Genomic DNA, 22269 nt, shown 5'->3' with positions numbered 1-22269 from the left:
CGTGATCGGGAGGTGAGAGCAGTTTAACCCAGTCACCTTTATGGAAGGATCAAAATTGAACCGTATGATTGAAACATTAAATCATCAACGGGCAAGCTGGTCGATTGAATCGATGGATTTTATTCTAATCAAACTCGTGACTATTAACGATAGATACTTCTAACAAACTGTGTGCAGAGCATAATTCTCGTTCAGACCACACAAAAACTGCGTTTTTTGAGCTATAAAACAAAAAGGCCAGCGGTTTAATTCACAAAAACACTAAAAGCTTGAAGTAACCCTTTCAAAAGCACACATTCGTGGAGGGAACCACACCATGGCAAACAAAAAAGCAAGACACAATCGGCTCACTAATCCTTCCGACGCACATAAAAGTCATTAAAAATGAGGATGAAAGGTTTATTTGATGCTGAATGTATATGTATGCTTGGCAATGGGAGGCATACACATATATTTTTTGTGTCGCTCAACTCTAATGACTAAAGACCACTAACCAGTACATCACAGCGAAACGTGGCCTGCGAGCAGCACACGTGCTCTCGCATCAAAAGACCAACCACGAGGACAGAAAACCGTTTTGCCGAGAATTTTCGCGCTCGTTATTTTTCCTCTGGACCTGGGGTTTGGTCCCAAAATTTCGAGCTCATTTCGAGTTCCGGCGTTTGGAGGGTTGTTTTTTTTAGTGTGTGTGTGTGTGTGTGTGTGTGTGTGTATGTGCCCTCTCATTCGGCTTGTATCTCGTAAACGTTTAAGCCGAAATTCAGCAAGATCAAATGTTGAATCGACATTAAAACGAAGCTTCCGCACGAGATTGGATTAGGTAGAATATAGTGGACGCGTGTGTGTATTCTTCGTTTGAACTCTTTTATAGGATTTTGGTGTTTTTCTTCTTTTCGCATACTTCGTGCCACGTTAGACGGCCACTCGAATGGATGCTCGTATTATGGTTGTGCTTAACGGTCGAGCAGGGATCGAGGCGATTATGGCTTCAAATGAATGTCTAGATTTTTTTCAGAGTGTGTCAGAGAGTGATATACTGGGAGCAGAGTCTTCTAAAAAAAGCAAATAATCTGATTTAAAAAATCATGTCTTTGATGAAGCCTCAAAAGAATTCGTCTAAAGTATGTTTTAGACGATCGTTTGACATAAACAATTGCCGAAAGGGATCATCTCGTTCGAATTAGCATACGTCACAAACAGTAATTAAACTGTCACCAAGCTTAATCAACGGTTGCTTTGATGTTAATGGCGTTCCAGTTGAGACGTCTGGGCGTGGTGCTTGGAGCTATCATACGATCAAAATTAATTTAGGTGTCCATGTCCAATCTTTTATTTTACAGTTATAACGACACAACTGTGTGAAGCGTAGTATGAGGTAAGTTTTGACGTAGAAATATAAATGCTTTTCTTGTGACTTATGTTTGAGATACACATCACACCATACAAGTCTGTTCCGTTATCGGCATTCGCTCGTGATGATTTAATTATGTTTTAATCAAACCCTTCAAAGTATGTCATCTATTTTCACTAGCACCACACTAACGGAACAAATCGGAGCAGCCTCAGAGGATCTTCTCGATGGCAACAAATGCTACATAGCTTCATCGAAAGGATCAACGCCAACAATAGTTCTTAACCTTTGAAAGCACCAAACCACCGTTCCCGGTACCCGTTTAACATTTTATCCCAATTTGTCACCACATCGAACATGTCGAACACGGTCTGATCATGCGTGCGTGTGTTCTCACTTTCTTCCATATCTGCCAATTTTCCACTCACCGGCATATTTACCAGGAAGAAAGGATTTGCTGCTCCATGCTCCACTTCGGGAAGGATTTTCAATTTATGTTAATTTAATTTTCCCCTAATTGAGTTGAATAGTGCTTTAGTTTTTGGTGGCTGGTGGCGCAATTTCCACACTTCACGCTCGGGAAGCGATTTTGCTGCAAATGGGCGAACTCATCTAAATTCGTCCTCATCTATTCGTATCGGAATATTTTAGAGGTTCCCGAGATACGATGGAGTCACCAAAAATTGGACATAAAATGCTTTTCTTTAAGAGTTGATACTGTTTAGCGGTCCTCCAAATGACTCGTTTTTTTTAAGAATCATAGTTTAAAGCTAGGGTTCGCACTTGACGATTCGTAGAGGGCCTTTTTAATTTTCATTCTTATCAGAATATCCGTAAATTTGAAGTTTTTTTCTAGCTTTAGGTTAGTTGTTATTTTGCTAAAACGAAATCGATGGCACATAATAATTTTATTTAAAAAATTAAATTTCAAAATTAAATCCTACAAACTAATATGAGTGTCTCTAGTGTGATAATTCTAAGACTAAAGAGATTCTCTAGCCAGTGAGGTCCACTCAATGGCAGCGACAGATTAAACCTGCGGACTATTATTTGCAAAACATCACAACATTGGTAGAGTTCTGGCTAGTTGATTACTTTTCCATTCAAATCCTTCTGTGACCTGCATCAATCCATCTCAAAATATCTCTCCTGTAGCATAATTAACTAATTCAACCACACATCACTATCAATTAGGTTCAGATTTTCCCACAATTTTAATGACCATCATACATCACCTCCATAAAATCTAAACCTTCACCCACAGCCACACAACATGTTAGATCAACTGAAATAGTTTTAAATGTAAATGTTGTGCTATTGCTTTGGAATGTTACTGCAGAGTTGTTTTTACTTCAGTCAGCTCCATAATTAAGCTCGGAAAATCTCACCATTTGCTATCGTTCCACCAAATGGAATCGTGTCAATTCCCGCAATACAATAGCACTAGTTCTAACAGATGAGGAATTTTATCAAGCCACTTACCCGCCAACCACATCCATTTCTCCTCATTTCGCGTTAATTCCCCTTGCGAACCGGTGCTTCATTTCATCTGCAAAACACGCACCCAACTAATTCCGCTTCACAAGGGAAGGCAGCAAATTTTACAAACCGCCGAAATTTTACCAGCTTCATACGCCGGTGACTCGTGAATTCGTAGAATTTAGTACACGGAAACTCGGCTTGCTTCCTGGGTAGCTGGAGAGGGGAAAAACACCGGCCGAGACACATACATAGGTACAGAACATCGCTTTTTGGTTTTGTTTCGTGGAAAAATGCTTCATCCACAGAATAGACGCTTTTCACGGGCAGAAGCAACAAATGGTACCGAAATGGTGGTGTTTTTTTTTTTATAAATGTCCGCTTCCGACGCTTAAATCCTTTTTTTCGGATCCTTCGGTTCCCCATCACCTCGTGGTACGTTTCCTAAAATTGGAAGAAGCGAGCGAGTGGGGGAAAAAAACAAGAAACCACTAGCATGGTTTAATGTTTCCTTTATCGCCATTTCACCGGTCGTCCTGCTGTTGGTGGATGGTTCACGGTATGTGTGTCATTTTTCACACAGCTTGCGTAATTAAATTTTCACCCAACTCAAAACTCCAGCACCAGAATCCTGGGCATGAAGTGAGGCAGCGTAGCGCTGGCACTGGTTTCGGCGAAAATGGCTACCACTTTTCCGTCTCGCTGCGCACGTACTTAGTAGGGATGTGGGTAGCAATATCCTTCGGGCCGTGTACCGGGGCGGTTTGAATGTCAGGTAAAGCAGCATTGTATTCGGATACGAATCTTCAAACAGGAGGGTGCTGTAATAAAATGAGGCAACAGTGGCTACCGTTTCGTCTGCCGTGGCCCTGACCGTGGTGTGATTTTTCTTCTGCTGAAGCTAATTTTCCCCACGATGGGGGTGAGGTTTTTTGTAAGTGTGAGTGTGTGTGTGTGTGTGCGTTTTCGAATGCAAATCTTTAGCGATTATATTCAGCAACACTTTCATTATGGTATGATAATTTTGGGTGCAAAACTTAATTCAATTAAAAAGGAAAACTTAATTCCATCCACCAGGGTTTTATTTAGCGATGGTGGTATACATAAAATGCTCAGTAGACTTATCATAACCATTATGAAGTAATCCTGTCGATTCAAAACGAAAATTAATAATTTTGGAGTATCTGCAGCCTTGTAGTGGGAGCCTTAGAGAGACATGTTTCTAGAGCTAGGGCTTATTATAATTGTTTTAAGTAGGAATCTTGACAGTTGCCTAACGAATTGGACACCAAAGGCTTCGGTTGAAAAGGACTGTACAAAGAGACAAACAAAACGACTGAATTTACTGGCCAGATCTCTTAAGCCCAAGAGATAGGTCGATTCCAAATGGTTCAAACTAATAATTAAAGTAATGCTTGAAGATTTACTTCAACAGGGCGCTTTGCTATGACCGATTGGCTGTGTAAACTCTCTCAGTTAGTACCGATTATCGTGAATACTGTAGGATGTATGACGAGATTCGATTTCAAAGCTGAAGAGACACTGAGTTCGGTATGAATTGTAAGACATTAAAGGAAAGTCGTTTCAAACGTTCATATGTATTGCGATCCAAATTTTCTCAACTTATGAGAATTACTAGCTGGTTTGCAAGCGAATCAGCTATGTGCCGGTGCTGGAGAAATGGTTAAATGTAGGGTAAGCTTTGGTTTCAAACATTCATTGTTGATATGTTTATTATTCATCAATGGAGGAGCCGCTACAAAGACGAGCTGTACGAACTGTATGACGAGCTCACCGTCGTGTGGCGCTTTAGTCTCGCCAGGCTCCGATGGACTGGCCATGTTATACACATGGCACCGGACGACCCAGCTCAGAAAGTCCTTGTAGGCCGTCCACACGGACAGAGGAGGCGTGGTAGGCCCAGATTGAGGTGGGAGGATGGCGTGGAATCATCAGCCATCAAAGCCGGGATAACGGATTGGCGGACGACGGCGCCAAGAACGCAAAGCGGTTGTAGCGTCTGATAAGTAAGTATTCTTCATCTCACTAAACGCCCAATATATTGTGGCGTTACTCATACAAATTTTATCTTATATCTTCTCCAAATAAGCAGGTTTTTCCTCTTATTATTTGAAAATTGTAGCAACAAAGGGATACTGAAAGAAACCAGAATTAAGCCATCGTTACTTTGCTATTCTTCAAGCAATTTACGATACGTTAAGAAACGTCACATCATCACTAATAGCATCGTCATAATCGGTTTCATCATCTTATGTGAAGACGCTATTGATTGTCGTACCTTTTGAGTGCTTTTCTCAGGATTGATTACAATTTATGGTTGACAAGCTGCGTGTCATCTCCTAATTGATCCTATCATTCTATGGATATTATTATTGTCATTAAGATCCATCTGCTAACCTGATCGAAAATTAGACTAAGTTTTACCCTGCGACGAAAACTGGAATTTCAAGTAAAAATTTAATTCGAAAGATTATTTTAAAAACTATTTTTTTACAACTATAAATCAAGCTAAGAAATCACCTTTTGCAGATGTTTAACACAAACGCACCAGCAGAACACCACCCCCTTCCCGAACGAGAAAAACCACCGGCCGAAACCGGTTGTGGCGTTCATTTGAAACTTTTTCAATTAATTTCCCAACCGGTTGGTCGGTCGGTTCGGCAGGATTATCGGCTTTTGAAGTTTAACAGGTGTCCAACAATGCCCACAAATGCCACACCAGCAATGTAAAGTTTCCCGATCTGCAGCACCACCGCCGCACACCGAACACACAGCACGGAAAGCGCGTTCTTACACGGTGTGCGACACTGTGTGCCACATCGACGACTGCTACTGCTACTGTGACTGTGTGACTGCTGCTACAGTTTGCCGGGGGTTTTTTGAAGAAAAGGGTCGTTAAAATGTTTACCTAGCCACAAAGTGCGTTTTATGAGCGACTGTTGTTGGTTGTGCCAGAGACCAGGATGATGATGATGTGTTAGCTAAAGCAATGTTTTTAGGAGTTGTGTAAATTGTGGCGTGGGACCGATTCTCGGAAAGGCGCAAGAAGTCTGGGTAGTTCGGTTTGTTGTGATTGTGCTTTAAAGAAGTCAATAGCAAACACATTGTAGCGGCATAGAAAAATTAATACACCACAATAATTTGTATTAAACAATTGAAACACTCAGAAATAAATTTCAGAAATAAAAATTAATTAACTGAAACATGGATTCTATTGAAGCAAATATATTTTAAATTAAAATACTGAACAAAATTAATTAATAAAGAGAAATTGATTGAGATTTATGAAGACAAAGGCATTGGGTCACAGAAAAATGAATATTGTTGCGGAAAATCATCAAAATCGTTTTATAATTACTGTACAAATTTGTATTACAAAATTATCTTTGATTTGATTAACTACGACTGCATCTTAATTTGAAAAACCTATTAAATCCATCACAATACTTACAATGTATTAAAATCAGCAATTAAAAAACCAACATTAAATCCTCACATGGAGCAAAAAAAGTGTTTCCCTCTCTAACGTGTCGTTAGCAACTCACGTAAATGTCATTACTTTATGCAAATGTTTTACGACACCAAAAATAAAACCAACCAAACCCTGCGCCGCTGCTTGGGATTGGAAAATTAATATTCCAAACACTTTCCATCGTCCATCGATGGATGATGCTTCTCGAGATTTGTTCCACAGGGCTGGCCATTATGTGTGTTGTAATTGGCTATAGCTTGTCTGCCTGTACGTGAGTATATTGTTTATGCTGCAAACACAATAAACAATTATTCAGCGCCTTTTTTCTCTGGCTGGAAGGAAAAGCCGAAGAAACAAACTGTTGAACGCTTCTCTGCCTTTGTGTTGCAAATGTTTTACTCCTAACGAATGTATTTATGCGCCCCTATGTGTCTGTGTGGGAAATACAATGTAAACTAATTGTACTGTGCAGAATCTCCTGCGCTGCGTCGGTAAAGTATAACAGGATGTGTAAGAAGCTAATAGAAACCTTCCGCCGACCAAAACGGAAGCATCCTACTCACAAGACCGGATGAAACATTTCTCACTCCCACATGGGCACTCACTCCCGGGGCGCCAAACTCTTCTGGAGCGATGCCGGATGTGCACCGCAGAGTTATGGGAAATATTAGAAAAGGGACCATGCCGAACCTTGCTCACTCGCAATTCAGCGTATGTGCGCCACCGGCAATGTCTTCCACATCAAATCATTATCGTACGCACTTTAGCTCTCTCATTCTACGTATTTCTGTACCGCTTCTTATGCGATTTTTTATTGCTTCTAATTAATTTTATAAAAATAAATAAATGTGCGCGACTCATTCGCTTCTCGACAACTCCAATTTTCGACCCATTTTCACATTCCTTGCTTCACATTCCAATTTGGGAAAGGATTATAAACAATTATCCCCACAGCCCGCACGACACGCGTGGTAACACGTTTCGCTAGGAAGTATTGCGGCAATTTAAAACTTTTATCAATTATCGTCCATTCAGATCGGCCAAATTGTTCCACGCATTCGGGACTGTGCAAGTGGAAGCGTCACAACAGCGGAAAGTCAACTTTCCCCTGTAACGATTAGCGCGCAGAACGCAAATGAATGTTGGTGCCGGTTATTGTCAACCGACCGACCCCGTTTTAGTGCTCGATTAACGCATTTTTAACCTCGAATGGATGACGTGAAAGGGAAACGGAAAAAGGAAAATGGAAAAGGGGGAATGTTGGGATCGCTCTTAGGGAAGTTTTCATCCAAATTACACACTAATTCGCGAGCGGCTCCATCGAACACAAATGGTGTCCTTCTATTGGTTCTTTGGAAAACATTCTGTTTTCAAATGGTTTAACTGAAAAATTAATTTTTAAATTTAATTTCTTTTTCTTGCGTTAGATCTCTAACCAATGATGATACAAAGCAAACAGAATATGACGAAAAGAGCTTCAAAATAATGTTGTAAGAGACGACAAACCGTATCGGGTTTAAATATCTATTATAGCATAACGTGCTATAATTCGTGGATTGGTTTATAGAAGATTTCGAGCACGCTGGTTCGTGGCTATTATAAATAAAGCTCATAAGTCTACTACTTTGTGTTAAAGCTCGTGTAAATTCATTACTTTTCTTGATCAAATAATGAAAATTATGCATTTTCCTATCATTTTTTTCAAGTGTTACAAAAACTGTCGTAAAATAAAAACCAACTGTACAGCAAAATTCGAGCAGTTCAACAGAGGTGCTCAACTTGCATTTTTCTCTTAAATTCTTTTTTAGATTTATAAATTATTTTGCTTTTTATACATATAAAAATTAGATAGAAACTAGCAAAAAGCGATAAGCTAATTTTAAAATAAGGAAATGCATAATTTTTTAATAAAATATCGTTACTGCTCAATACAGGTTCACCAACAACATAATTGTTCTTCGCGCTCGATTTTAATCTTGTTTTAATACTGCGCTATCTACTGCATTTATGCAGCAGTAGATGTTTCTTAGTTCTTCGTAGTGCTGAAATACATAAACAAAGAGAAAATATTACATTTGCTGATGGCAGATTTAAACATTACCTAATTCCTAAACACCTTCCAAACTTACCCTTAAATGTTGGCTCGGAATCATACAAAAAAGCTTGAAGCAAAGCTCCGTAAAGCTTGGCCTCTCGAGGGGATCCCGGTGCCAGCAGCACCTCATTATCTGGTACACTTCATCGTCCGCATATTCCGGTTTCGGCAATCGACTACCACTCTCAAAACTATCCATCAACCGTCTGTGCGTTACCATATCCCAGCAAGGATCGCTACCCAATGAAAATAATTCCCACAGCAGTACACCGTACGACCAGACATCAGAGCTAGCCGTAAACTTTCCTTCGTCCTGGAGACATTCTGGAGCCATTCGCTCTAGTGATTGGACATTTTTTTGGGTTAGTTTTGTGGACGAATTTAACCGTCGAGGAACTGCAAAGTTTGCAAGCTTTACTATGTTCCCATCACCGAGCAGTACATCGTGAGCGGATAGATTGCCATAGAAAAATGCACGAGATGCTAGGTATTGTAATCCGCAAGCAATCTGATAAGTCCAGCCGAGAAGATCCAGTTTGGTAAAGGATTGGCTCACACCAAACGTACTTAGTGTAGCGATACTAAAAGAGAGAAGTGCATTATAATTGCATAGTGAACATCTGTTTCTAACGCTTCTTATTACCTAGAATCGTAAGCAAACAACTGTTCGATACTATCGTCCCGAAACGCGTAACGATTTTGGACTAGAAAATCTTTCAAATTACCAAACCGACAGAACTCTGTTATTAGAAAAAGTTCTCCTAAAAACATATCCAAATTGTTATAAACGAAAGGCGGCCTCGAAGAAATTGTATCCTCGTACCTTGTTTCATGTGCTCCGTTACAACGCCGAGCAAGTTAAGCACGTTCACATGATGTCCCACACGTACGTAAGACGTCAGCTCCTTCAGTAGCATTTGCTGATCGTACTGTTCCACGGCTTCCTTGGCCATTACTTGCATCTCCGTAGAAGGATCACCAACAGCTCCTGTCACGATCGCTTTCCAGTAAGCACCATATTCACCCTTTTCTATCCTTTCGACCAACTGTACCTTCTCGCGTCGAAACTGATGTACTTTTGCTAAAATCTCTTCTGCTCTCAAGTGCTGATCACTGTCACCACCATTACTCTTACAGCGTCCCTTTTTTCTCGAACTTCTCGAAGGCTTTTTATGTACGCACGTCATGTAAATGACGATCAGCATCACGATTAACGTTAATGTGATTACTAGAATCAGCATAATTAGATGAGTCGTTGTCGCTATTTCAATACTTCTGGAGGTTTGTAGCACTGTCTCCGTGGTTTTAGTTCCTTGCTTCGATGAAACATCACATATTAGTATGCCAGGTAACAGAGACAGCACATTCGGAAGATGTTTGTCTTGGAGATCTTCCTACAAAAAGCAGCTTCATTAGTACACATCAGAACACAATTTTCACAGCTAGCTCCTTTTTCATTACAAACTCCAGCTTTAGTTTAACACTTCTCGCACGACAATCATTCCAACGTTGTGATTCGCATGGTAGGAAAGAAAGATTGATCGATGAATTTTCTAGCTCATCACTTTGACACAACAGGTGTAAGAAATTCATGACCAAGTTGTACGATCTCTTATCAGCTAATGAGAATAAAATCGATAAAAGAACTCCAGCACCGGCTATGACTCATTGCGTACAGCCATTCGATGCCCTATTTTGATACCATAAGCTACTTCATCAGTCACAACAACTACACACGCTCTGCAATTCATACACCTTTGAGATGAATTGAGTTTAATTACTGATACTAATACAAATCACCTGCTGTAATGTTTTTACTTACCCTCTTATTAATTTCAATCACCACGCTTCAAATACTCGCCATTTTCGGATATCTATCGCACATAACTCCACATCAGCCAAAGTCGTTGTGTTTGTTTGTTTTTCATCTCTCTTTCTTGCAAAATTAGTCATACATCAGAAACATTAATGCTTGCTTGCTTCATAATAATCCTACCGCTGGCAATCAACCCTGGGGCAGCGTTTTGTTAGTGTGTTTCTTTCGGTTGCCAAACGCAAGGCATTATAGAGTTGGCTCCTCACACTTGACGCACCAAAGCACCCAAAAAAGGTGGCACTATACGCGTGGAGTTCGGAATACAGTGTTGTGTTAAAGAAGTGTGTAGATAGAATTCATTTTTGCGACGCTAGCGCACTAAACTGTACGGTGTATGGAAGTTACAGAAGCCAAAAGTCACTGCGTGGATGCGCGGAGTCTCGGTAGTACGTCTTAAATTACCAGCTGATTGCGGTACCGGGGAGGTTCCGGAAAGTCGCCCAAATATTCCGAATGCTTGATGCCAAAGCTGTAGGCCGGTACGTGACCGAGGTTAATCTAGGCAGATTGTGCATGATTGTGAGCGAGACGTCGATGAGCGATAGAAGATGATGAGCGACACAAAAAGAACAGAACCACACGAGAGATATGTACAGGGGGAAAAAGATATAATTATAATTCAACAATTGCGCTATTTTCATGTCCAGAAGCATGGTTTCAAACTGTTCACATATCTGGGAGTCTTCTGTGCTAGATAGTTGGAGTGCCGGATGGAAAAGGAAAAAGCAGGACCTCTTTCGAACAGATTCAAACCCTGGTGGCAAAATTTAAAATTAGAAAAAGTTTGCCAATTATAAAATGTGGATAAAAACCAAACAATGAAACAATTCCCATTTTGAGATGGAGCCCCAAATGAGGAGAAAAGCACACGGGAAAGTAGATAAATAGTACGAGCAACAATCGATGCCTTCAACCACAAGCTTTCGCCTACCTTTTCCGGATAGTGAGCGGCCGGTCCGGGCTTGAGCGCTTCATCCGTCGGACGGCGGAACCGGGTTGCCATCGAGAACATCGGGGCCCGTCTTACCAGCGGATCGATTTTCGCATCGTAGTGACCGGGACCGGGGAACCCAATGCACTCAGGAAGAGTTTGCTTCTGTCGGCCGGTGATTGTGTAGGCTGGCGCCGAACGGATCGGCCCTTCCTTGCTCGAACCGAGCACGTTCGGGATGTGGTATTCGTTAGGAGCTTTGGGGTTTCGTTCAGACATATGTTAGAATCAGAAAATTGGAGATAGAGAAAGAGAAAAAATGGAGAACGAATACAAATCACGATTCTGGTGTTTCAACTGGGGCATGGGTCCAACAATATGATGGATCATGATCTAGAGACCTTGGACCCGGAGAGTCAGATCCTTCTCGTCCCCACACACACACAATAAGCCATTAGAGTGGGTTTGGTTTTGAGAACTAGACCAACGCAGGGACATGCAGGCGTGCGAATACCACGACGATACATGTTATCATAATCGGGTAGCAGCGAAAGCGATTAGGAACACTAAACGAAAGCACAGTACAATTACTACACGCATCGCAATCAGATATGGGGACGTTGCTATCCAAACAAACTATCGTAACACGTTAACACACTACTAACTAATGCAAGACCAACGACTACAGTAACAGGAGTCCACACAGGCGTGCAGGTCATCCAACCATTTGCCGGGCCGTCTCTAGGCTCTGAAGTGTCCCGTGCACACCATACGCTGATGCTGCACATTGGCAAGCTGCTTAACGCCCGCAATGCAGTTCGGGACCAATCCTTCCCCGATCGTCTCAACGCTTGCCGACGAGCGTTCCTCGGTAGTGGTCTTCCGCTCGCGAACCACCTTCATCGAACCGCCCGATGTTCTCGTGGTGGTGACGGTCGTGAACGAGTTTTCTCCACCGTGTCCATTCTGTACCGTGCTGGAGCTGGTCGTGTTGGAGACGTTCGTCGATTCGCTACGATTAGCAACAGACGTGGCCCCGTTGCTGATCTTCAACGTTTTCAACGAAGCAGCAACAGCAGCTGCCGTTTCATCGCTCAGCACCACAACTGCATGCAACGACGAGCAACATTCACAGGAAACAGAAAAAGGGATCGAATACGGATAAAGAAACATAAAACAGTTGGGAAAAGAAAAGAACAGAACAGATACGAGGATTTGATAACGTTCATGCAGACACCAAGTAACGAGACAATTCGCATGCGCATACGAGAACGCAACGGATGTGGAATAAGCGGCATAAAAAAGCATTACCTGGACCGTCGTGAGTGATCGTTTCGTGATTTACCTTCACGCCGAAGCTGAACGCGGGGGAACAGTCGGTTTTACACTTTTCCGGTTGGTAGGCCGATGGTGCTGTGAAGGAGTTCGAGAAGAAAAGATGTTGTAAGTGACGAAGAGTCCGGAAAAATAGATGCACATCTCCTTACCCGGTGTATCTCTCAGTGTTTCACCTTTATGCTTAATGCCAAAACTGTAGGCTGGTGAGTGATCCAGCTTCACTTTATCTGGGTTGTAGGCTCCAGGAGCTGTAGAGAAACATTAAACAAGGAGCATTAAGGCATGTCCAGAAAAATTGCAATTCTTCTTGTGCCAATTCTAGTAGATACTTTAATCTTCTACAGCATGAATCTATTAAGTTGCTTAAACGAATGAAGATTGTTTACCCAAATTCTAACTACGCATTCACTTCTAAATTACTCCCCCAAAACCTACCTGGTACATCATTCGGCTTCTCTCGGTTCACCTTAATTCCGAACGGATACGCTGGCGAATGATCAAGCTTTACTTTCTCCACCGAATACGTGCCCGGTGCCGGTGTCATATCAACCTTATCTACCACAGACTTCACGCCGAATGTATAGGCCGGGCTGTTGTCTAACTTTACTGCTTCCGGATTGTATGCACCAGGTGCTGGGATAACATCGACCTTATCGATGTGTGGCTTCACACCGAACGTAAAGGCTGGATGATGGATAACATACTTCTCTGGGGAGTATGCACCGGGAGCTGGGGTAGGATTAACCTTCGTTGTCTGGGGCTTCACACCGAACGTATATGCCGGTGTGTGTGAATCCACTACCTTGTCGGTATCGTACGCTCCAGGACCTGGTATAATACTAGGCTTTTCCACATTTGTCTTAATACCAAACGAGTACGCTGGGCAACACTTATCAACGACCTTATCCGCGTCGTATGCACCCGGTCCAGGAATAATATTGGGTTTTTCGATGTGTGGCTTAACGCCGAACGTAAATGCTGGGGAAGACTTGTCGATCACTTTATCTGCATCGTACGCACCCGGTCCGGGAATAGCGCTAGGTTTCTCTACGTTTGTCTTAACGCCGAAAGAGTATGCTGGGGAAGACTTGTCGATCACTTTATCCGAGTCATACGCTCCTGGGCCAGGAATTGTGCTCGGTTTATCTAGATTAGGCTTTACTCCGAAGGAATAGGCCGGAGTTGTTTTGTCGTTCACTTTATCCGCATCGTAAGCTCCTGGGCCAGGAACTACGCTCGGTTTTTCTAGGTTCGTCTTGACTCCGAATGAGTATGCAGGGGAAGACTTGTCAATCACTTTATCTGCATCGTATGCTCCGGGACCGGGAATAATGCTTGGTTTTTCGACGTTCGTCTTAACTCCAAAGGAATAAGCAGGAGACGATTTGTCAATCGTCTTGTCCGCATCATATGCGCCTGGTCCAGGGATAGCACTTGGTTTCTCCACGTTGTGCTTTACCCCGAAAGAGTACGCGGGAGTAGTTTTATCGTTCAACTTGTCCGAATCGTATGCTCCTGGCCCGGGAACTACGCTCGGTTTCTCCAGATTCGTCTTAACTCCGAAGGAGTATGCAGGAGATGATTTGTCAATTGTCTTGTCTGCATCGTAAGCGCCTGGACCAGGGATAGCACTTGGTTTCTCTACGTTGTGCTTTACTCCGAAAGAGTACGCTGGTGTAGTTTTATCATTCAACTTGTCCGAATCGTATGCTCCTGGCCCGGGAACTACGCTCGGTTTCTCCAGATTCGTCTTAACGCCAAACGAATAGGCTGGCGCTGATTTGTCATTAGTTTTATCTGCATCGTATGCACCGGGCCCTGGAACAATGCTGGGCTTATCCACATTAGTCCTGGCACCGAACGAATACGCTGGTGATGACTTGTCTACCACCTTATCCGCATCGTACGCACCCGGGCCGGGGATCACACTAGGCTTTTCAACATTAGTTTTCACACCGAACGAGTAGGCTGGAGAGGATTTGTCGTGTTTATCCGCATCGTACGCACCCGGTCCGGGTACAACGCTTGGCCTCTGTACGTTCGTTTTCACTCCAAACGAGTATGCTGGGGAAGATTTATCCATCGTCTTGTCCGCATCATACGCACCTGGCCCAGGGATTCGATCCAACTTATCCGTGTTTGTCTTGACACCAAACGAATACGCCGGCGTCGCATGATCAACACGATCAGCATTGTATGCTCCTGGACCGGGAATATTGTTCGGTTTGCTAACATCTGGCCGTAGTCCGAACGAGTACGCCGGTGAATTCCCATCCACCGTCTTGTCCGCATCGTACGCACCCGGACCAGGATTGGCACTTGGTTTCTCTGGTTTAGAGCGCACACCAAAACTATAAGCTGGGCTACTATCTACTTTGGCCTTCTCGGGAGAGTACGCTCCAGGAGCGGGTATATTGTCCGGTTTGTCGATTGTCGGTCGGATGCCAAAACTATACTTCGGTGTCGAGTCTAGGTTTGCTTTTTCCGGGCAGTAGGCACCCGGTGCGGGCGTTACATTCGGCTTTGATACGTTGGTGCGCAGTCCGAAGCTGTACGCCGGTTGATGATCTAGATTCACCTTCTCCACCTGGTACGCTGACGGTCCGGGCGTGTTGTTTGGTTTGTCATGATTGATGCGCATGCCGAATGCAAATGCTGGTGAGTGATCGATCAGCTTTTTGGCCTTTTCCGGCTCGTAAGCGCCCGGTGCTTTGCGGATGCAGATGAACGATGCGTTGTGCGTGCCAAAGATAACGAGAGAGAGAAAGAGAGAGAGATGGATGGTTGATGGAGCGTGCCAGAAAGCCGCGGATCAGCATAATGAGACAGCCGTGAGCGGATGGGCAAATGGAAACGAAACAAAAGAACGTAAAAAATCGTTAAGCGACATTCAGTTTATTCTAGTGCTGGTGATCGTCTGTTGATCCCGTGCAATGCATACTTACCAGGATTTGTGTTGGGTTTCTCGATTGTAGGCCGTATGCCAAAGCTGTACGATGGAGTGTTGTTTATCTTCACTTTTTCTGGCTCGTAAGCTCCAGGAGCTGGAGTGTTGTTAGGCTTCTCAATGATCGTCTTCAGCCCAAAACTGTACGCCGGTTTCTTATCCAACGATAGTGCCTTTTCTGGCTGATACGCTCCCGGTGCTGGAAGAGGTATAAGAACACAGCTAATGTAACAAGGTATCAAAAATATAATGTATCCATACAAAAAATTGGCATCCAAATTATTGAATACCCTGGACATCAATGGAATGCGATCGTCAGATCATGTCTTGAATCTTCGATGTTTTTAGTGTCCGTTTCGGGACGTCATACTAACAAAAACCTCTTAGTTTGAGTTTGAGATGTTAGTTAGAAAAGAGTCTCGTAAGGGTGTATCTAGCCCAAGACATATTTATGTAACATCGTGTACAAGCATCGAAAATGAGAGCAAATCCAGATTGATAGTGCCTTCTAATACGCATTCGAAATCGTCTGTCAATTTTGCCCACAACTTACCGGGTGTCTCTTCAATCTTTTCCGGAATCACCTTCAATCCAAAGCTATACTTTGGTGATTTGTCTTTCAATACTTTCTCCGGCGAATAGGTACCGGGCGCTAGAAAACAATATCCAAGAGAAAAGAATAATAAACAAACACATCGCAAAATAAACATATCTCCATCCATCGTACCTGGTGTCTCGTTGCGAATTTTGCTCTCGGTTTTGATGCCAAACGAAAACTTCGGCGTACTATCTAACGCTACACGTTCCGGCTTGTAGTCTCCGGGAGCTAAAAGATATGGCACGGGGTTTGTGGGGTTTGTTCTTCGGATTCTCACACAAATGAGAAAGTTTCATAGGTTAAGTGTTTGTTTTGGCAAGCAACCTACAATAACGGTTAGTTTTCTTCCACGGTAAAGGTATGTTGGGATGAAAGGTTAGTTTTGGAGAGCTTAAAAAATATCAAATTTTACTACGCGGGACACTACTTTCTACCGAAACAGGTGCACAAATCTTCACTCCAATCTTCACCCGAAATGTGCAAACTTATACTCAAACTACAAAAAACGATACTCTTCAATGTTGGACAAGGTAACTACTCTCTACGGAATTAAGGAAATGCTGGCACAAACCAATAGTTTTCATTTGTCCTTTTGCGCTGTGTTTATCTAGTTCTCATTTTCTAAAGGCTTATGTGTGGCGAAAGGATCTCGTGACGAATGATACGGTGATCATGATGATGAATCTCGTACATGATTGGGTGTATCGTTATGGTAAAGCTATGACATATTGAAGACGCTTCTGAGTGGGATGCACTAATGGAAAGAATGAATGAATGATCGCTTAAGTGTGTTCTCTGTGTTGCCTGTATCCAATGAGTCCTGGTGTGATGATGATGGTGCAGTATGACCTGACTTCCTGTATCAAAGTGTGGAAGCTAATCCCTCGCCCCATGTTTGGACACCCGCCGGAAGCAACGTTTCCCCGTTCCCATAGTACGAACGGATACCTGGTGTTTGGCTGGTCGGATTCGGTGGCTTTTTCACACCGAACGTGTACTTCGGTGCTGATTTAACCAGCATTTTGTCCGCCTTTTCAATGTTGTATTCACCCGGCGCTGGGGTCAGATATTTCGGTATCTCCTTCGGACGACTCTGCAAACAGTAGGCCGGTGGTGCATCCTTCCCTTTGCAACCGAGCCCGGTAATGTTGTACAGTGGTCCCGGGCTGAACGATTCCGTACGTGGTTTGTGTCGCTGGCCGAAGCTGTAGGCGGGTGCGGCTTGTCGTTTTGAATCTACCACTTTCGTACCTAAAATGAGAAGATGTTTAGATAAAAAAAACGTGTCCTAAAACGGAGTCCTCTTCGTCATCGATCCGACTAATCTCCTGCATAAAATTCCAAACAGATTTGCCTTTCCACACAAGTGTATTGATATTATTCTAGCGATTAATTTGCGCCATCAACATCACTCCCATTGATCGTGGGCGTGTACCGGTCTTCCAGCTTGTCACGCCTATTTCTACTCTTTCCATTAAATTGTAGATACGTTTTCACTCACAAAAACTTGCTGTTATTTTTGTGCAGCGTTTTTGTATAAATATGGTAGCAAAAATAAATATTTATTGCCAATTGACCATATGAGACAGGAAGTGGATGGCTAGGCTGATGCCACCGAATCCGGATGGGTCATTGCGTGAGTGTGACGTCGCGATGTTTTTCGTTGTGTGTTCGTCGCTCATCACCTTATATGGTAATGTGGAACTTTTTTCGTTGAGATCGAGATTGCCGCGCACAGTCCGTTGGACTCGCGGGGTATTATTGCGCACTTGTTTACTCATTTTCGTTGCTTCCCCCTGGGGCTTGCTTGGCAACGACTCAGTTCAACGCCCACCCAGCGGCTCCGAGTTGAGTCAAGAGCATGGCCTTCGCGTTTCCTCCGTTCTGTAGATCCAACACCAGCTCTCGTCGCCGCATGGATGTAATACGGATTGATCTTAATTCGATTTGACATTACATCGATGTGCAGCGAGAGAGTAGCTTTGCGATCGAGGTGGAATATATGTTACCTCCCGGGTAAACCATATATTCCCTGGTCCAGCAACAGCTATTAACGAAGTTGCGTACGAACGTACGTAACGACAGAGCCCACGCATAAACTCACTTTGCCCGTGACTCACCGAGTAGTTGTGGTAGAAGATATTGTGGCCCTGGGCCACGGTGTTCTGCCGCGATCGGGCCCCGCCGCTTCGTCGGTGTCCAGGGACGCTGCTCAAACCCACCCATCACGCGATACGAATCACGGTACCGCTTCTTGATGGTAGTACTCTTTTGCCGGTAGGTGGTTGTTGTGGTCGATGACAGATGTTTCGTTTTCGTGCTGGCTAGTACAACCTGCGAATGTGTCCGGAAAAGGTAGCATTACACGTTAGAGGAACAATCGTTGGGAAGCTTAGTTTCTCCACTGGGATAGAGAGAAATATGTAATCTTGTCACAGTCTATTACCATCTTGCTTGCAATATACACGACACACCGCTTCCTTCACAAACACCAACAATTAACAACTTTCTTTATATTTTGTTCACCAAAATTGGCCCTCCTTTATTTAACAAACTGCTCTAAATCTGGACCGAAATTTTACAAACCTGGAAAATGAAATTTCGTAAAGTTTGTTATTGTTTATTCATACCGTTTTGGTCGTTAGTGTACTAAAGCTGGCAAGGCTAGCTGCGATTAGTAGCATTAGTATAAGAAAGATTTGACACATAAAATGGAGTCGTTTCGTTGCAGTTGCTTCTAAATTAGTGTTTTTAAAATTGCATTCTTTTTCCTCCAAAGCTAATATTAATACTCGAGAACTATTAACAGAGTCATGCTGCTCTGGGTTAGCCAGGCCACAAATGTAATCAGCCGCAAATCACGACCATGGTTTAAATAGATGAAGTTATAATTATGGGAAACACACGACGGGAAACGGGCAAGGTTTATTGCTTCCTTTACCCGGAAGAAAATCCACCAGCAGCCCCGCTGGTGCGCGGAAAAACCTTCCCGATGCAGCAAGGAAAACTTTTTACCTCACCTCCAGTCGACCATTTTCCTTGTGCCTTGAGGGGTTTCAAGGATATTTCAGAAAAAAAGAAAGCCCCGGCATGCAATCTTGCCAGCTGCACGTAAGCTGAAGCGTAACGTGCAATTGGTTTCGGTGCCGTAAACAAGTGCAATGATTAGTGCAATGTATGCTTGTGCACAACGAAGTGCAAGCACGAGACGAGATTTACCGCCAGCTATTTCTAGCCCGCGCAAAAACTGGAGTGTCAGCATGTCGGGAGTTAGATTTATGTTTCGTGTTAAAGTTAGTGAGACTTTAATTTCATAACAAGATGTTGTACCCAGATCATAAATTTTTGACGATGAAAAAACGGCAAGTACAAAGTTGTAGCTCCAATATCAGCACTAAATAGATTACATCTCATTCTTTATCGCTTAAGTTGCCTCGAATTCCTGACATTCCATTCGCGCGTTTCTTGGGCGAAACGATTTCACATGTTTTTAATGCGAATTGCTGATTATGAATGCACTCGATTGTAACGATCGAATGCCGTTCGTTGCGTGTGTTTTCGCAGCAAAAAGGGCCCGATCGGATAAATAGGTCAGCAGTGTCGACGTCTCGCTATGAAGATGCCCTTTCGTGGCGTCATGTCCAGCGAGTTTTCTCACACTTTTTTGCCTGTTGTGATTCTCGAAACTACGTGGGTACTTACGATCGATCGTGTCCCATCTTTCATCTTCGCAGACACTACCGTCCATCAGCGAAAGACGAAGAAGGTGTGCGGTTCGTATGGGCACCTTGGCACTGGCTTTGGAGAATAAATTATTACACCGAGCACAACATGTCTCGGGGGACAGTTTCTGGTCATGTTTTTGTTCAACTACTGCGGCTATTGAGCTATTGATTATGTCACCGCGCGTGCTGGAAGGTCTGCTGCTGAACCGATCGTATGAACTCAAGCTGCGTACCGCCTGATGGACAGGTCTCCAGATGCAGACGACTGGTCGCTGTGCCTGCAGACACACACGACGCTCGATCATACACAGGCTTGCCGGCTTTTGCCCGTTTGCCCTTCTGATGATTCCATAAATGGCGCCGGGCCAGTTCTGCCGGCCTCACCAGCCTGCAATCTGTGATCAGTCCGCACCTTTTCGTTTCACGGGACGATGACTCGCGGAGGGGGATGTTGTGTTGTTGCGCTGCGCTCTTTTGATCTCTTTTCGAGGCTATTCTTGAGCTATTCCTATTTATTCGATATTCTTTCCTTGTACGGTGAGGGCATGTTGCGAATAATGGGGTATCTCTGTGGCCGGTCCGAATATAGACAACGGAACGGTAGTGTGGGGGTTTTGTTGAGATTTTTAGTACAAATTTGAAAAGGTTGCGAAGAGAAGAAGATCGCCCCAAAAATAGTAAAAGGTTACTAGCAATTTAATGAAGATGCTTGATGTATGGTATCTGCATGGTGTAAACAAACATGGTATGAGCTTAAAGTTTCTAGAAATTAGTAAACAAAAACCAACATACTTCTCACGCTTGCATAACACAAATACGTGTAATTCCTTCAATCACAAGAGACCAATCTTCTCGATAAGGAAATTCTTCGAAAGTCGTCCGAGAGATACTTTCGATTGAACAACGACCCTAGCCACAGCCGCCTAGCCAAAGACAGCAAACCAAACACAGTCTCTGCAAACCTTCCCAAAACAGGCCAAAAGCAATTACGGGCGTGAAACAGGTTGAAATTCTACCGTTCCCACACAGCAGCTCAATCCGTGGCGCAATCACTCCAAAAAGATGCCCTCAGGAGAGGCCTTAATTTCTGTTTGCTTATCAACTGAAATGTGTTACAACTAGCGGCCCATTAAGCGCCCACCGATCCAATCTCGGTCAACTGCGACTATCGACATCTCTTTTATTGGGCAATTAACAGAAAGAAGAAAAACACTACACGGCTTATGGAACACGCCAATGCTGGAGGAACACTATAAAAGGAGAAAAACAATTGGAGACGAGTTTTCTGCACCAAACCATGCATCGTTGATTATGTTTCGCTTTTCTTCACGTTGGAAAGGCTCGTGCGGTCAACAGCGGCCTACAGTATGCTACCCCTTTCGCGAAGCAAGTTCTCTCCGCGAAGGACACCCTGTTCCAGCTCGAGGTTTACGAAGGAAGCGTGCCGAAACGGTGAAACAAATGTCATTTTGTGGTGCAATGGCACAATGAACAATGAAGAGTGGCCCGTACAATTCACACATACGTCACATACAAGGGACGGCCCTATAGACACACACATACATAGGGGAATCATGGTCCCAGGTGTTTATTTATGTAAATAAGAAATGTTTTCTTTGCCCGCAGCTGGACATACTTGGTCGTGCCCTTGGTCCTTTCAGGATTCGCCGCGAAGACGGCTCAAAGGTTCAATGTCGGTTGGGAAAACAATGCAACCCGTCAAGGTTAACAGGGGGTCGCCATCGGTGGGGGGTTTGGACAGGAAGTGGCATAATTTATGCTGTGTTCTACCTTCCTGTGATAAAATATTTCTGCAGCGCTTTTTTTCCTTGCTGCAAAGGACATCGTTGCGGTATGGAAGGGATGGTTTTCAGGTTGTAAATCCAAGAGTAAAATATATACAGCAAGCACCGAAACAACGATTAATTGATCTTTGACGTGCCGAAGAAAATGGAATTGTGCGTGACTGTTTTTTCGAACCGTGTTCGGTATAATTAAAAGGATGTTTGTCAACTTCATTTATTGTATCAGTTAAACTATGGTACGTTTATAGAGCTGAAATTCAAATACCCCTAAAAAGTACAATTCAATACTATGCGTGTCCTTTGTCAGCGAGAAATACTTAAGCCTCGGTTGACAGATGACAACATCCCATGTTGGTAGGTGGCGTGATTTTACTTCCCATTCTAGCGCTTATTTGCTCCCAATTGGATGAATCCATTTCATCCCACGCGACCACTCGGTGCGAGCAAACGAACGCACCTTCATCCGGAGTAACACCACAACAACAAAAGCCCTCGTTTCTTGGCTAATTACCGAGGCATATATAACCTTTACCAACCACACGACGACCCATTCGTGCTCTGCCCCGTGCCAGATTAATCCATCGAAATTAGGACCATGTGTTTGGGTTTGGGTCTGAGACCGATCAGACGG

General features: G+C 43.5%; 5 protein-coding genes across 6 annotated transcripts in view; 1 reads left to right on the top strand and 4 right to left on the bottom strand.

Annotated features, from left to right (window-relative positions):
- Window positions 1–22269, top strand: part of LOC126565322 (40S ribosomal protein S5) — a 326252-nt gene that overhangs the window by 204655 nt on the left and 99328 nt on the right. The window contains exon 6 of one of the 2 annotated variants that reach the window (XM_050222489.1): window positions 17083–17093. The exons of the other annotated variant lie outside the window; for it this stretch is intronic. The gene's annotated coding sequence lies outside the window, so the exon portion shown is untranslated. Of the gene's footprint in view, window positions 1–17082; window positions 17094–22269 lie in introns of those variants that run through there. 2 annotated transcript variants of the gene reach the window in all.
- The window catches only part of LOC126565035 (dolichyl-phosphate beta-glucosyltransferase), a 159300-nt gene that overhangs the window by 50553 nt on the left and 86478 nt on the right, over window positions 1–22269 (bottom strand). The window lies entirely within an intron of this gene.
- On the bottom strand, window positions 8294–9920 carry LOC126560377 (vascular endothelial growth factor receptor 1-like). The gene is made up of 5 exons (XM_050216337.1): window positions 9912–9920; window positions 9242–9812; window positions 9062–9179; window positions 8453–8999; window positions 8294–8365 (listed from the first exon to the last, which is right to left on the bottom strand). Exons 1-5 carry the CDS (start codon window positions 9918–9920, stop codon window positions 8294–8296), a joined length of 1317 nt encoding a protein of 438 aa, XP_050072294.1.
- Window positions 10688–11504, bottom strand: LOC126560376 (outer dense fiber protein 3-like). The gene is made up of 2 exons (XM_050216336.1): window positions 11226–11504; window positions 10688–10792 (listed from the first exon to the last, which is right to left on the bottom strand). The coding sequence occupies exons 1-2, from the start codon at window positions 11502–11504 to the stop codon at window positions 10688–10690; spliced, it is 384 nt and encodes a 127-aa protein (XP_050072293.1).
- Window positions 11967–18597, bottom strand: LOC126563896 (uncharacterized). Its single transcript, XM_050220686.1, has 10 exons — window positions 18555–18597; window positions 18229–18442; window positions 17057–17359; window positions 16238–16336; window positions 16064–16162; window positions 15509–15709; window positions 12999–15272; window positions 12713–12811; window positions 12537–12638; window positions 11967–12331 (listed from the first exon to the last, which is right to left on the bottom strand). Exons 1-10 carry the CDS (start codon window positions 18555–18557, stop codon window positions 11967–11969), a joined length of 3759 nt encoding a protein of 1252 aa, XP_050076643.1. The 5' UTR covers window positions 18558–18597.

This window comes from Anopheles maculipalpis, chromosome 3RL (assembly GCF_943734695.1).
Source record: "Anopheles maculipalpis chromosome 3RL, idAnoMacuDA_375_x, whole genome shotgun sequence".
NCBI lineage: Eukaryota > Metazoa > Arthropoda > Insecta > Diptera > Culicidae > Anopheles > Anopheles maculipalpis.
The sequence above is the reverse complement of the archived record's forward strand: the minus strand, read 5'-3'. Positions and strand labels throughout refer to the sequence as shown.

Bases quoted from the DNA above. Each gene is read 5' to 3' on its own strand.
- LOC126560377 (XM_050216337.1), bottom strand. The intron at 9,180-9,241 runs GTACGAGGATAC...ATATGTTTTTAG, and splicing joins AACGGAGCACATGAAACAAG to GAGAACTTTTTCTAATAACA. The intron at 9,000-9,061 runs GTAATAAGAAGC...TCTCTCTTTTAG, and splicing joins TTGTTTGCTTACGATTCTAG to TATCGCTACACTAAGTACGT.
- LOC126560376 (XM_050216336.1), bottom strand. From the start codon at position 11,504: ATGTCTGAACGAAACCCCAAAGCTCCTAACGAATACCACATCCCGAAC. The intron at 10,793-11,225 runs GTAGGCGAAAGC...CAATCTGCCTAG, and splicing joins CCGCTCACTATCCGGAAAAG to ATTAACCTCGGTCACGTACC.
- LOC126563896 (XM_050220686.1), bottom strand. The intron at 12,639-12,712 runs GTAAGGAGATGT...ACTCCTTCACAG, and splicing joins AACACTGAGAGATACACCGG to CACCATCGGCCTACCAACCG. The intron at 12,332-12,536 runs GTAATGCTTTTT...CGTTGCATGCAG, and splicing joins GATCACTCACGACGGTCCAG to TTGTGGTGCTGAGCGATGAA.